Source organism: Sipha flava, unplaced genomic scaffold (assembly GCF_003268045.1).
Source record: "Sipha flava isolate LNK unplaced genomic scaffold, YSA_version1 50_pilon_pilon, whole genome shotgun sequence".
NCBI lineage: Eukaryota > Metazoa > Arthropoda > Insecta > Hemiptera > Aphididae > Sipha > Sipha flava.
In genome coordinates this window covers 263,646-277,387 of record NW_020273428.1, presented here as the reverse complement: position 1 = coordinate 277,387, position 13,742 = coordinate 263,646, and the positions used below count along the sequence as shown (strand labels likewise).

Here is a 13,742-nt window from a genome sequence, read left to right as displayed (position 1 = left end):
TGTGTGTGTGTGTGTGTGTGTGTGTGTGTGTGTGTGTGTGTGTTTGTGTGTATTAGTGTGTACGCGTAGGTTCATAAATGTATTAAATATGTGTATATACGTATGCGTATACGCAACGTGTAATAACGACTTGCATACGCACGCGTCAAAATCGATTCGCGAAATTTATTATAATTTGTTATTATTATTATAGTTATTTGTGGAATTTAATCACGAATTCAGCATGTTTTTTTACTATTTCTTTTTTTTTTTTTTTTTTTTTGTACGTGTACGCGACGGTTTTATGCGTTTGGCGCATTCTCTCCTACTTGCACAGCAATTAATTTGGTATTATTTTTTTTACCGAACAATTACTAAAGCACACAATCGTCGCATGTTAATGTTAATTTACATATATATATTGGGTTCTTCCCTAATAAGGAGGACAGTAATTTTCTCTCAACGCGAACAATTTTTACCACCGTTCAACGCCGGTCGTGGTTGCGGTAATGTCTCTCACGCGCCACTTAAAATTCTTCCTGAACCAGTGCGCGTACGTGTTCGACCAACTATAAATGATAATAATATAAATATATCATTATAATACACGTGGACGCCGTTATTGTAGAGCTATATTCGAATTAACGTCATCGAAGTTTACACACTATTATGCGTTAATACAATATAATAACACGTGTAATTTTTCTATAATCGGCTCACCGAAATCCCACTCTATACGATATTACAGTGAAATTTCAGAAACCGTTCATATATATTTACTTTGATTTATTACGTGTTTTGGAAAAACTTTTAATAACATATCAAATTTAATTACGGGATATTTATATTGCCCTACACACGCTCGCTTATTGTTGTTTTAATACTTGTCAAAAATTAATTTTATACAAGTAAAATTATTACGTACATGTCTGTGATGACTAGAATCGTGTAAAACTGTTTTTTGATATTAGATTAGAATATTTATCAGTAGTATAGTCCAAATTTACATGTACGTGCTATACGTGCTAGTGCTATAGCGCTTCCTTGGCTCGTTGGTTAAAATCAACCGATCGACGATAACACTGTTTGTGTGGGCGGTGGTCGTTTGGGCGAAGGTAATAATTTTAACCAAAAAAATATTAGTCTGTTTGGGCGAGTGAAATTATTTTTACCAGTGGGAGGTAAAAATTTGATGACAGATGTGGATGATATTATTGCTAATAAAAAATAAAGAGTTTATACAAGAAACATGAAATAAATATAAAATAGGGGATATTAACCAATTAGAATACATAAAATGTTTAGGTTTAAAATATGAGGCTATCTAAATATAATATAGATTGCTTTAAAAACTACTAATAATTATGTTATCTGTAATTGAATTTTATTATTTTAATTGTTTGACTGTAGATTAATTCCTATTTATAAATAATAATATTATTAATATCCATATCAATATTTTTTTTTAAACAGAACTTATTATTAATTATTTATATTTTATATGATTTCTTTCAATTAATTGTTGAATGCATATTATGAGCATTTTCATACAAAGCCAATAGATTACTTTAAAATATACTATATTATATGTAATTGTATTTATAATTTTTTGGCTGTAAATTACTAACTACTTATATAGTTATATAATATATGTAATAATATTATCATTATTCATATCAATATTTTTTTTTAAATGCAACTTATTGTTAATTATTTATATTTTATATAATTTTGTTTAATTAACTGTTGAGTGTATATTATAAGCATTTTTATACCATCCAAACGGTATTTTTAGTTAAATAATCCTCGCCCAAACGGTATATATTTATTCACCCAAACGGACTGCATTTTGGGTCGATTCGCCCAAACGGTGTACGGCCGTCTGTGTGGCGTATGCACACACGTTCTCCTCTGTTTCTCCATGGTTCGGACCACACCCGACCGGTATAGTGTACAGGAATATCGGTCAATTAATTTAAAATAATTACCGACCAATTAAGTAACGATATGCCTCTCTCTTTCTCTCACTCTCCACTGTCTCCGTCGTCCATCGTTCTTTTTCACATCGTTTTGCAACCGAACAACGGCGGGCGATGGCATTTCCTTTTGGCACGCTGTTTCACCAGCAGTAGAGCCCCGTTCTCACCGCTCCGTCATCGGGTGACATGGAGCTAAATTTTATTGATGATATATTTATTCGTTATTAATATTATTTTGACCGTTATTCTTATATCCTTATATATATATATATTTTCATTATTTATATTGTTTGTGTACTATTTGGCCCACATTTATTATTATTATTATTATTGCTATTTTACGGTAATCGTTCAGAGGAGCCTATAGGAAAATTATACCTATGTATGTAATTATTATAAACTGTCCTTTGTTTTAAATATTGTGTTCATTCTCTCCGTCCGAATCAAACCAACTGATTAATATCAATAATACACATAAAATATATGTATTCCAATGTATTTTAACCTGTCTATAATGGACTCTTTCTATTACGGACACGGACATTAATATTTTACCCCGGTGATTTCATAACGGACAAAAGTCTTAGTTCAAATTTAAACGTAATAACATATGAATAATTTTTGATAACATTCGCCCTGAATTGAATCTCGTGGAAGTCGATGACGAATAATCAGAAAATTCTAAAACCAAGACTTTTAAAAAATACTCAAAAGCTCTTGAACAGCTTACTCGTCTGAAGATGTATATATTTGAATAAAAATGATAAAAAAGGATTTTCGCAAGTGAGCAAATGAATTATTCACAACGAGCTTGAAATGACCAAATCTAAGTTAAAAAAACAATACTATAATTTTGTAAGAAATATTATAATTAAATTTATAATGTATGTGAATAATATAATAACAAATAATAATGATGAGAAATATAATAATATAATATATATATATAAAATTTTCATTTTTCATTAAACAGTTACGTTTGTAAATTAATTTGACTTTTACAACACTGAAGCCTGTCTACAACGGGTACCATTTTATAACGAACAATTATTTTGGTTTTACGGCTGTCCGTTATACTCAGGTTTCACTGTATAGTCTAATTGAATGAGAACTGCAAAAGAGGACATCGCATATTATGTTACTCACTATGTCACACATATATTGTTTATGGATAGCGATTCTAAAAGGACCATGTGGACACGAGTGTTCATTTATATTATATTTAAGTGACTTTATAACGTTAATAATATTATAATTATATACACCATTGTTTAAAGTATTGTATTTGAATATATCATTATATAAATATATTATATACGCCTCAAACTAAATAGAATAGTACCCCAGTACTATATAGACGAGTTATATAATACTATTGTGCTGTTATAATAATACTGTTTTCGTCAAAATAAAAATCAAATAATATATACAGTTACACATTTATGGCTTCGAATGAATAATATTATATGAGCTGAAAAAGTTTGATTTTGGAAATACACATGACTTTTTATTTGTATCTGTATCTGTATTTATTTGTAATTCTTGTTTCAAAAACAGCGTATAACAATGTTATCATTTCTAAATATTTAACTAATTACTTTCATTAAATAATTATAAATCTAATTATGTCATGGGATTCATCTAAACGTAATTTATTATCAGTCATTAACTTTGTGTATGAAAAACAGTGATAGAAAAGCAGTATTCATTATACCAAATTACTATGCCTCCCTTTTCGAAAACGCTAACTGATATTAAGAGGTGTTTAGATTTCCTTCCTATCACCAAACCATCTTAAGACTAATGCAACATACCACCTATCGGCGTGGAAATCTTTTCAAATAACAAATGTTTTTGTTGCAACTACCTATTATATAAGCTAACCCTTTATATTTTTCATTCTCAAAAAATTACTACTCAACTTTGTCAATTAATTGGGTATTATTTAAAAAAATACTTCGAAACATTTGATTATTCATTCCCACCGTCGACGCAAATATTTATTCCCCCATATTTATTATAATAATTATTTCTATACCCTTTGCGTACTATGGTTATCTGTATTGTATCTTTAAACCCGTTCTATGCATTTTTCTGTGGTATTACTCTACTTGATGATTTCAATTGTTTTTTAAGCGAAAATTCTAAAATTAAAAAAATTAAAATGATAAGTCGTCCACGATATTATTTCCGTACGTCTGATGATGGCAACGTCTGGACAACACTATTTTCGAACGGTCAGAAATCTGGTTTCACAAAAGTTCCAAATATGGGCCCAATTAACAATATACCCGGGTAATTGTGCGGCATCTGTCAACGGGAGATATTATGACTTTCAGCGAGTCGTTATTTTCTTTTTGATTTTGCGTTCCCTCCGAAGAAGCGGAAAAATAAAGAGAAAAAAAATGACTGTTCGGAGGGGGAAGAATTGCCTGAGTACACATACAGTACTATGTTATTGCGGTGTGCGTGGTACTCGTATGTAAATTCGATAATACATTTATATACGCATACGTACGAACAGCTAAAACAAGCTCACACGGTTTGGCGGCGAATTCGATCACACGACGACAACCGTTCGACGTGTCTTTGGTGTCGCGGGAAAACACGACTTCGCCTAAAGGTTTATTCTAGTTTTATCATGCGCAGTATATTTTCCAACTATCTATTAGCGCAATGACCACCGATGGAGAGTTGCCAAAAAAGGATTTGTTCGGCCTGACGTGACCATCGGCCCTCTTACGCCAGTGCATATTATAATATACCAACAACAGACTGCACGAGCTATACAGTTACTACCAGTGATACCAATACTACTACCAATACTGCATTCTAGTACTGGTATACTACGATAATATAACACCGTGTATATATAGACCGTCAGTTCGGAATATATACTTACGTGAAAACGGGTTTCGCATAGATCATGATACTATGGAATTCCAATATTTTTTTTTAATTATTTTCTTTTTTCAAAGGCTAGTCCAACGACGAATGGCCCGGAATTGTGAAATCTAGAGCAATAATATTATTATTTGCTTGTTTCTGTTCTAAAGGCCATCTGGCACACTGCATTTTCGATTAATAGATTTTCACGGTGAACGTTAGTAATATTAAACACCTGAGCCTAATATTGCCGCTTCAGAGAGCAAATAAATCGCACATTACACGATACGTCATCGCTACGTCACTTTTTATTTCTTTAGTTACTAAACTAACTTATTACCGCAACTGAAATATTTAGCACAGCTCTCATCGTTGTGAGTCATACATAATAATACATTTGCATATAAACTATGGAAACGCTATACATTTTCAAAGCTACGCATGCGTGTCCTTATGTCGGAGGACATAGTCATATTATTATACATAGTTTCTATATCAAGAAATTATTGAGTCAGTAACAAATGGTAACTAAAAACGGTGCGCTTCGTATTTTTTTTTATAAAAACATTTTCATCCTAGTGAATAACTAAGTATCAAAACCTGTGACTATAATTATAGTAACTTTTAGAATTATTTTTTCAACGATACAACAAGAAACTTGATTTTTTTAATGTCAATAATTATTATACTAATAACTTCATTATTTTATTTATAAATCCTACCTTCAAGCCATCCCTAAGCCACGTGATCTTCGGAAGCGGATCACCGACGATCTCTGAATCAATAATCACTTCTTGTCCTTCTTCAACTTCTTGAAACTTCGGTTTCACGACGAATTTGGGTTTTTTTGAGTACCTTTATATTTATGATCACGCAGTGAAATAACTATTGTTAAGCGCTGTCAAAAAAGTAAAAACAGAACAAATAATAAAAACAAATACTTACAAATTATTTTCCAAAGAAATCTGTTCCAATCCTATATTAAAATGCTTAAGTTCTACCACGTCTACATCACAACGACTTTCTATCGTGCCCGTATCATTAGACACTCTCAACATGTATGTACCCGAATCGCGTTTCGTCGCACATGCTATCCTTAGTTCTAGGTTTCCGTCATGATTGGTAATAATGTCAACTCTCCGTCCATTTCTTAGCTGAATGCCGTCTCTGAACCTTTAAAAGAATAAGAAAAGTCTTATCTGGTGATGTGACTAATAGATAATTTATATTTTATAAAACGATACATTTTACAGCAAAATGTTTTGCTATTACGGTGATATATAAATAATTTATAAACCATTTCATAGTGGTACAGTATGGAAAACAATATACGTATTCATTATTGCTTTGAATATATTCGATATATTTTAATATTTAATGATATTTAACGATGATTAAATGTCATCAAAATACATTTAAATACCACTCATTCTGTCTCGTATATCAGCGTAAAAATAAAACTACCTAAACGATTCATTTAAAATGTTAGTAGAATATATTTAATATTATGTACAGGTTTATTAAGAAAGTATTTCAAAAATATTATTTTTAAGGGTTGAAATAGATTGATGGACATGTGTAAATTTTTCACTTTTTGTTTACCAAAGAATTTTTTTTTTTCACATGTTGACTTTAGTAATTGATATAGAATAACTAAATAAAAACGAACACTGTATATACAATGCGTTTTTTTCAACATAGTTATTTAATTTAATTTAAATAGTAATATTTTTATCCTAATAGTTAAATATTTCCCGGTGAGGCCTGGTATTTCAGTTAGTATGTTATAAAATAACACTATTGCAGCAGTATTAATAGGTAAAAATAGTTTCACCATTATTATAGGAATTAAAAGTGAAATGTAAACAATAAATTATAATTTCATGCACGATTGAAATTAAAAATAAATTTGGTCACTTATATATGTTCATGTATAGAAAAATATTTTGGTCAATATTTCTTATACTGGTTAGTACATGAATATTGTTCTATATGAGTTACACTGTGTAATTAGTAAAGTAGTAATATTTATGTACTATTTCTATCCAACATTTTAAACTTTAGTAAGCTTTATCCATAACACAAAAAATTCTGATATACCATCCAAATGATGCAAGTTAAGACGATTATTTATTTTTATAATGATCTTGAACAATTGTTACTTTGTGTATCGTTTTGTATTAAAATACGATGCACTAACGTTAATTTTATAATTAAAAGATTATGATGTTTATCAGTACTGTATGAAAAACATTTTCGAGTGGTTACTAATACAAATCTCATAGATACAAACGTTATAGAATTTAATCATAATACATATTCCACCATTAATGTAGAAAAAACGACGTAATTACGGCCGTGTAAAATATAACACAATGAACGATGTCATTTCATTGACTCATACATAATTTTACACAATTATAGGTACCATTGGCCAGCGCTGGATTAAGATCACGTGTTATATTTGTTATAACACATTATGATAGTTTTTGATTTCAAAGTACTATTCTAAATATATTCATATCCAAAGAAAAATGTAATCAACGTTCAAAATTAAATAAAAATATGTGTTTGTAACATTTACAGACAAAATAAAAACCAATTCCCACATTTTTTCTCATTTAAAAATAATTTTTTAACTTTCCCAAAAACTAATTTATTATACTATTCGATGAGCCTAAAAATTAGAAGCTCATAGAAAATTCTTTAGGACCCGACGTAAATGTACCCTATACATTAGCAATATATATATATACATACACGAAATACTTAGAATCATTATTACTGCAGTTTACCATTCAACTTTGACGGGGCGAAACGCGTCGATCTGCGCCTTCAAAATGATCGAGTCAGCAGTTTCATACGTCGATGGCAATCCGAAAGTGAATTCCGGGACCGCGGGATCCATGCACTTTTTGTTAATCACTTCCAACACGCAGCGCGTGGATGCCGTCCCGATGGAATTCGTCGCTACCGCTGTGTATGCTCCACTATCATCGTATTTGACGTTGGTCAGCTCCAGCGTAGAAAAGTTATCCGAGTCTCGATATGATTTTTCGTTGCCTACGGAAAAAAAAAAAATTAATGTGAACGATCATTTAGATTTTTCGGTTTGTTATTGAATTGGCACATTGTGATAATACGGTAAGTACAGTTGAAGTATTCAGGAAAAATCGAAGTAGACACTGAATTCCTAATCAGTTATTGTACATTTTTAAAACGCATGGATACCAATTCATACGTTGCACTTATATGTATATATTTATAAGTTCAAGGATGAACCAAATACGATCTCTGTTAGTGTTCTTTATATTACTTACTTGAAATAATAGGTGGTTAAATAAATATTTGTTTCGATTCAACAAGATCAAATTAATACGATTTATTTTGAAGTAGGTATCACAAAAATTCTGTTAAAATTAAAGATATACATGTATTGAGATTAAAAAAATTAATTGCTTAAAGCACCGGACGAAACTACGGCAACAACCATTACTCAGATTTAATTCATCAGTAATTTTATTACGTACAAATATTTGTTCACGGAAAACACAATTTTACGTCATCGTAAAATCTTTTCGCGTTATGATCAATATCCCAAAACAGTTACGAGTCGCATATCTTTTGGCATTTTTCCGCAGTAAGGCGCCTGCAAGCTTATGAGAACACGTATTGTTAGAACTACCTGGTATTGTTATACGTCACACACGACAGGAAGAATAAATAACGTAAATATATTTTTTTATTAAGGTATTCATTGAATACACTCGAAACACGCGCCAAATGTTTTATGACAATATGGCATTTGAAATATTTCTTCGTATTATATTGTATAAATTATATTTATTGGACACGGAACCCGTTGAACAAAAAGTGCTATAATAATATTATACATTTTGTACCTGTAAAGTCCACCGGGTGATTGTCTTTATACCACAAAACCAACGGCACGGGTAATCCGTGTACCTGACAGGATAATCGGACCGTGGAATTGATTTCTACGCAACGGTCGTTCAAACGTTTTGTAAATACTGGCGCCGATTCTTTAAAGTCGTTGTTCTTCATCAGACACCTGTTGAGCATAATACAAATATAATAACACACGTAGTCGTTCTTATAATACATTCGAAAACACGGCAACGGTCTGCACTCTACAAATTCATAGATATCCATTTAATTTATCGTTAGTATTGTGTATAACAATATCGAGCCATGTATGTATACGATTCAGTATATATGTAATGGTATAATAATTTAATGCGTATATCTTTTTTCAGACGCTAACAAAAAATCGTAAATACGTAAATGCGCAGCATGTGTCTTACATTTTAGGATATAACGATAATGTACATGTTGTTGTAATATTTATATTCAATAATTGTGTTTTATTGCATTGATATTATATACCAGATAACGTCTGTTTGTCTTGATATCCTATTTTGATAATCGAAAGTATATGTTATACATGCAGACCTTATAAGACGTTATGTTAGAAGCGAAAAGTTCTTTGGGGAAGACGGTCACGTTTGACTATTATAATACCAACTATAATATTTCGAAAATTAATGAAGCTATTACCGGTAATGTTTCTTACCGGTAATGGAATACGTGTTTAAGTATAAAAAAACATTTAATGTAAATATAACTTTATTAATTATGAACACGGGTAAAATTAATAATGACATCGAATTAATTTAATATTTAGTTTACGATTCTGAAACGAAGAATGTATTAATTTTATCATAAAGTGTATTGATTTTGTGTTTGTATGTATATACAAATTTCGATCAGAAGAATTACTCCGATCATCACCAAATAAGAGTTTTAAAAAATAGGTCCTTTTATGAATTGTTCAATTGTTTTTTTAATAATTACAAAAAACTGACTGTAAGTTATAAAATAACGACAACATTAACCTACGACACACCGGTTTTCATCAAAACCAAATTTTTGTTTTCATCTTAAGTTACAATGGTCTATAAATCATAATTACAATTAATTAAGCATTTTGCTAGTAGAGTACCTACCTATACAGTATAATTCTCCTTTGTACTTGTTAAATATATTATATATTATATCTATATAGTCCAATTATTATAAGGGTTTTACTTGTAAAATGAAAAATACAAAATATGATTTTCCAGTTAAATATGTTTATGAATCATTTAATCAATATTTTATGCATTATTTTGAATTAATTTATTTCAATTATATTCTTAATAGGTTAAATGAATAGCCAAACGGATTATATATCTTATACCTTACAAGTACCCACGTTTAATACAAAGTATGTTCGACAGTGTAAAACAGTTGAATATTATTATAATATCTAAAAAATTATTTATGGAAAAAACCTTCTAATGATAAATAAATTGTCAGAGCTGTACGTAGAAATCGTCCAAGGGGAGGAGGTGGTTCAAAATTATATTTGTTATGTTAGGTAACTTTACAATAAAAAATACACGTTGGCATATCCATGATCAAAAATCAATAAATGTCAAAAAATGTTTGACCAGCTGGAACAGCTGACTTGTCAGTGAAAATGCGTCCTATCGATGGCTACATTTATAACGGTAATTGAGAGTAGGTGGAAAATGTATAAAAGTTCAATAGAAAAATGCGTCAGACAGGAAATTAGCACTGTAAAAACAGAAATGGACAACTATGTATGAATTATCAAGTAATTTTAACTTTTATAGAATGAGGACAGAATAGAAGAATATTCTTAGTAAGAATGTGTGAAAAATGATCCTCAAATAGGGGTTAGAACCCTTCACCTTGCACGCGGACCTGGAAAATGTGAACATTCATAAAAACTTTATTATTCTTAATAATATTGGTAAAATTATGTATTAAAAACACAAAATAATATACACTGTATCACGCATAGTTTTAATAAATTCAGAATTTAAGACGATAGTAGTGTATCAATGAGATTGAAAAAATACTGTTGAAGAACTAACGTATACGAAGCGCATTAAATAAAAACACTTAATTATTCTATACAAAGTAAATTATTTATAATTATTTAATTATTCTATAGTTTAAACATTTTGTGGGGTCCAGACAAGAGTCTATACTATTTAAATTTTAAACTGAGGCTCACCCAAGAGTTTATCATGAGAGGGGGATGTTTAGTCATATATGTAACAGTTAAATGAGGGAAAACATTCCAAAGTCTGAACAAATATTCATGACAATTTCAACCATTTAGTAGTTAATCTTAAATGTAAACTTAAATCTTAATGTAAAAATCTGGACACGTAAACAATTTTTAGGTTAAAGTAGCTTAGTCATAAAAAAGCCTATATCCAAAGGACTTGAGCGACTTTAAGGGATTAAATCCCCGCAATTACTTATAAATATTTTAAAAAAAAGTAATTAAAATTCCCAGGCCAATGACCCGTTCTATAAATAAATCATAGTACCTCAGAATCTATATATCATTATTAACATAGGAAATATTGTAATTTGCAATAATTAGTAAGAACCGCGGTGGTACACTACTTATCCCTACGAATATTTCGTAATAGTCTAGCAATACTATAATAGGCATTTACCCATTATTTGACCTTGTGTGATATGTAAATCGTCTTCATTGTTAATTATGCAACGTTTCCAATATTTTGGACACGTCGAAGGGCAAATGTAAATGGTTTTAATTTGTATTTTTACTGTTTAAAAACTACGTTGTACCTACCTATAAATTGCATATGTATGTATATTATGTATCAATCCTCATACGGTTTACAAATCACGGAAATAATTAATTGACTAAACGTGTATCTAACCGTGAATATATTGTGCGCATGTACCTTTTATCTCCGTGAATAAACTCCTTACCCATGCTTGATTATTAATCTTGAAATTTATATTTATAAAATAAAAATCAAATACTATATAAATACCTCATAAATATCCCCATATTTGGTCAATTATACTAACGTTATGCGGCGATAGAAATCATTTTATAGAAATATCTTAATATGATTTATTATTATGACAGGTGTTTTTAAAAAAATCCCGTAAAAAAATAATTTCAATCTGCCGCATTCAAAAAAATATTTATGGATATAATAATACTAAGATGAAATGCCTTTGAGTGTTATTAATACTAGAAACAACTATTTTTAAATACTATTTGCAGTAAGAAGCATCTAGAAGCATCTATGAACTATCCAAATTAAAAATAAATAAATAGTTATACAAAATAAAATACATTTTTATGGTTTAATAAACGAATTAAGAGTAGAAATAGCTTATTTTTATAATAAGTTTAATAATATAGTTGGTTTTTTTTGTTATTATAATGAGTTTTATTATTTAGTAAATTAACAAATAAAATAGAGTTGGGACCGTCTAAAATTTAACATTATTTTTGGTTAATCACTAACGTTTTCCAAATATGTCAATACAATTTCAAAACCTAACCAGTAACCCACTGATTCCACATTATAGTTAAAATATACATATTATATGGTTATATTAAATGTATATTTTATGGAAATTAATAAGATTCTAATCGTACATCAACTAATGAAACTCTATTTGGAAAATAAATATTAGCAAATAACCCGACATAGCGTAATATTTTGTATTTTAGGAAAACGAAAAGATACTTTAATACAAATAAATGCATTAGAAAATACTCGTGTACGTTTAGAGGAAATTCTAATCCTATATCTAATAATAACCAAAATCACTAATACGAAACGGTAAGCTCGTGTATTTTTAAATGCATATTGTTATTATAATATAGTTATACAATAACAAAAAACCTCTAGTTACGAGGCTAAAAACTAACCCCCCCTCATTACTACGCACCACTAATATAGGTCAAATGACGTAATCTACGCTCTGCAGTGTAGTTTCATTCAAATGGAAACTAAGACATTATAGCTTATAATTAATATACGCGTCTAAATTATTTTTATTTTTTTATTTCAAAAACGATTAGCCGTGAGCATATTTTGTTTACAGTATAAATATATTTTTCGTCCGTAAAAAATGGATCGTATCGATGATGTCCGAGTTAAAACTATCAATTTTATAAGTATGATATTTTAAAATAAAATATAGGTACATTTTTGAGAAGTATTATAGGTATTATCCAAAGGAAAGCAATGTTTCTAATCGTTTATTTTTAACCTCGCATTCCATAGGTTATATTAAATAACGGCTTAATGTCATAATAACGTATAAAAACCGAATTTTACTCTGAGAGAAGATATTATAAACGAAATCAAAGCGGAACGAGAATTTAGATTATGTTCCTAATGTAGTCACAGTGCAATTGAAGAAATAAGTTTTTTTAAAAAAAAAAAGGTTTTAATGCTCAAAATACACCGTTACTTAGTAGCACGCACACGTACGACAGTGCTGTATTATAATATTTTATTTACAGTGATGTTCATACGCCACGGATAGATGCGTTTAAGTCTCATCGGGAACATACCCTTGAAGTTTTTGTTCTGCTTCCACCATCCTACGATTGGCCATTACTTCGACAACCGTCAACGTGTTCACCCTGCCGCATACGTTAACCGCTTCACACGCATATCGACCGGCGTCCTCGTTCGTGGCATCAACGATCGTCAACGTGCATCTACCCCTTTCCGTACACTCAGTGACATATTTCGCTGTTACCAATGGTTCACCGTCCTTAAACCACGTCACTTGAGGCACTGGAACGCCTCGGACCTGCACGAAAATTCGATTTGAAAATCAAACGACACTCTAATAATAATATAATAATTTAATAATAATAATAATATAATAGATTACGTGTACGAGCATTACGATTATATTTATTGAGTAACGGTTTAAGTGTTGGAAAACTATGTCATGTATTTATTATTTTCTATAACATCATATATGAGTACATTATTATTCATTATT

At 29.9% G+C, this 13,742-nt stretch overlaps 1 protein-coding gene across 1 annotated transcript in view; it reads right to left on the bottom strand.

Annotated features, from left to right (window-relative positions):
* LOC112690594 overlaps positions 1-13,742 on the bottom strand; it is a 107,927-nt gene that overhangs the window by 55,914 nt on the left and 38,271 nt on the right. Inside the window, exons 20-24 of the mRNA XM_025564641.1 lie at positions 13,300-13,544; positions 8,747-8,916; positions 7,640-7,907; positions 5,790-6,017; positions 5,567-5,699 (exon numbers count right to left, since the gene is read on the bottom strand). Coding sequence (XP_025420426.1) covers positions 5,567-5,699; positions 5,790-6,017; positions 7,640-7,907; positions 8,747-8,916; positions 13,300-13,544 — 1,044 coding nt within the window. The remainder of the gene's footprint in view (positions 1-5,566; positions 5,700-5,789; positions 6,018-7,639; positions 7,908-8,746; positions 8,917-13,299; positions 13,545-13,742) is intronic.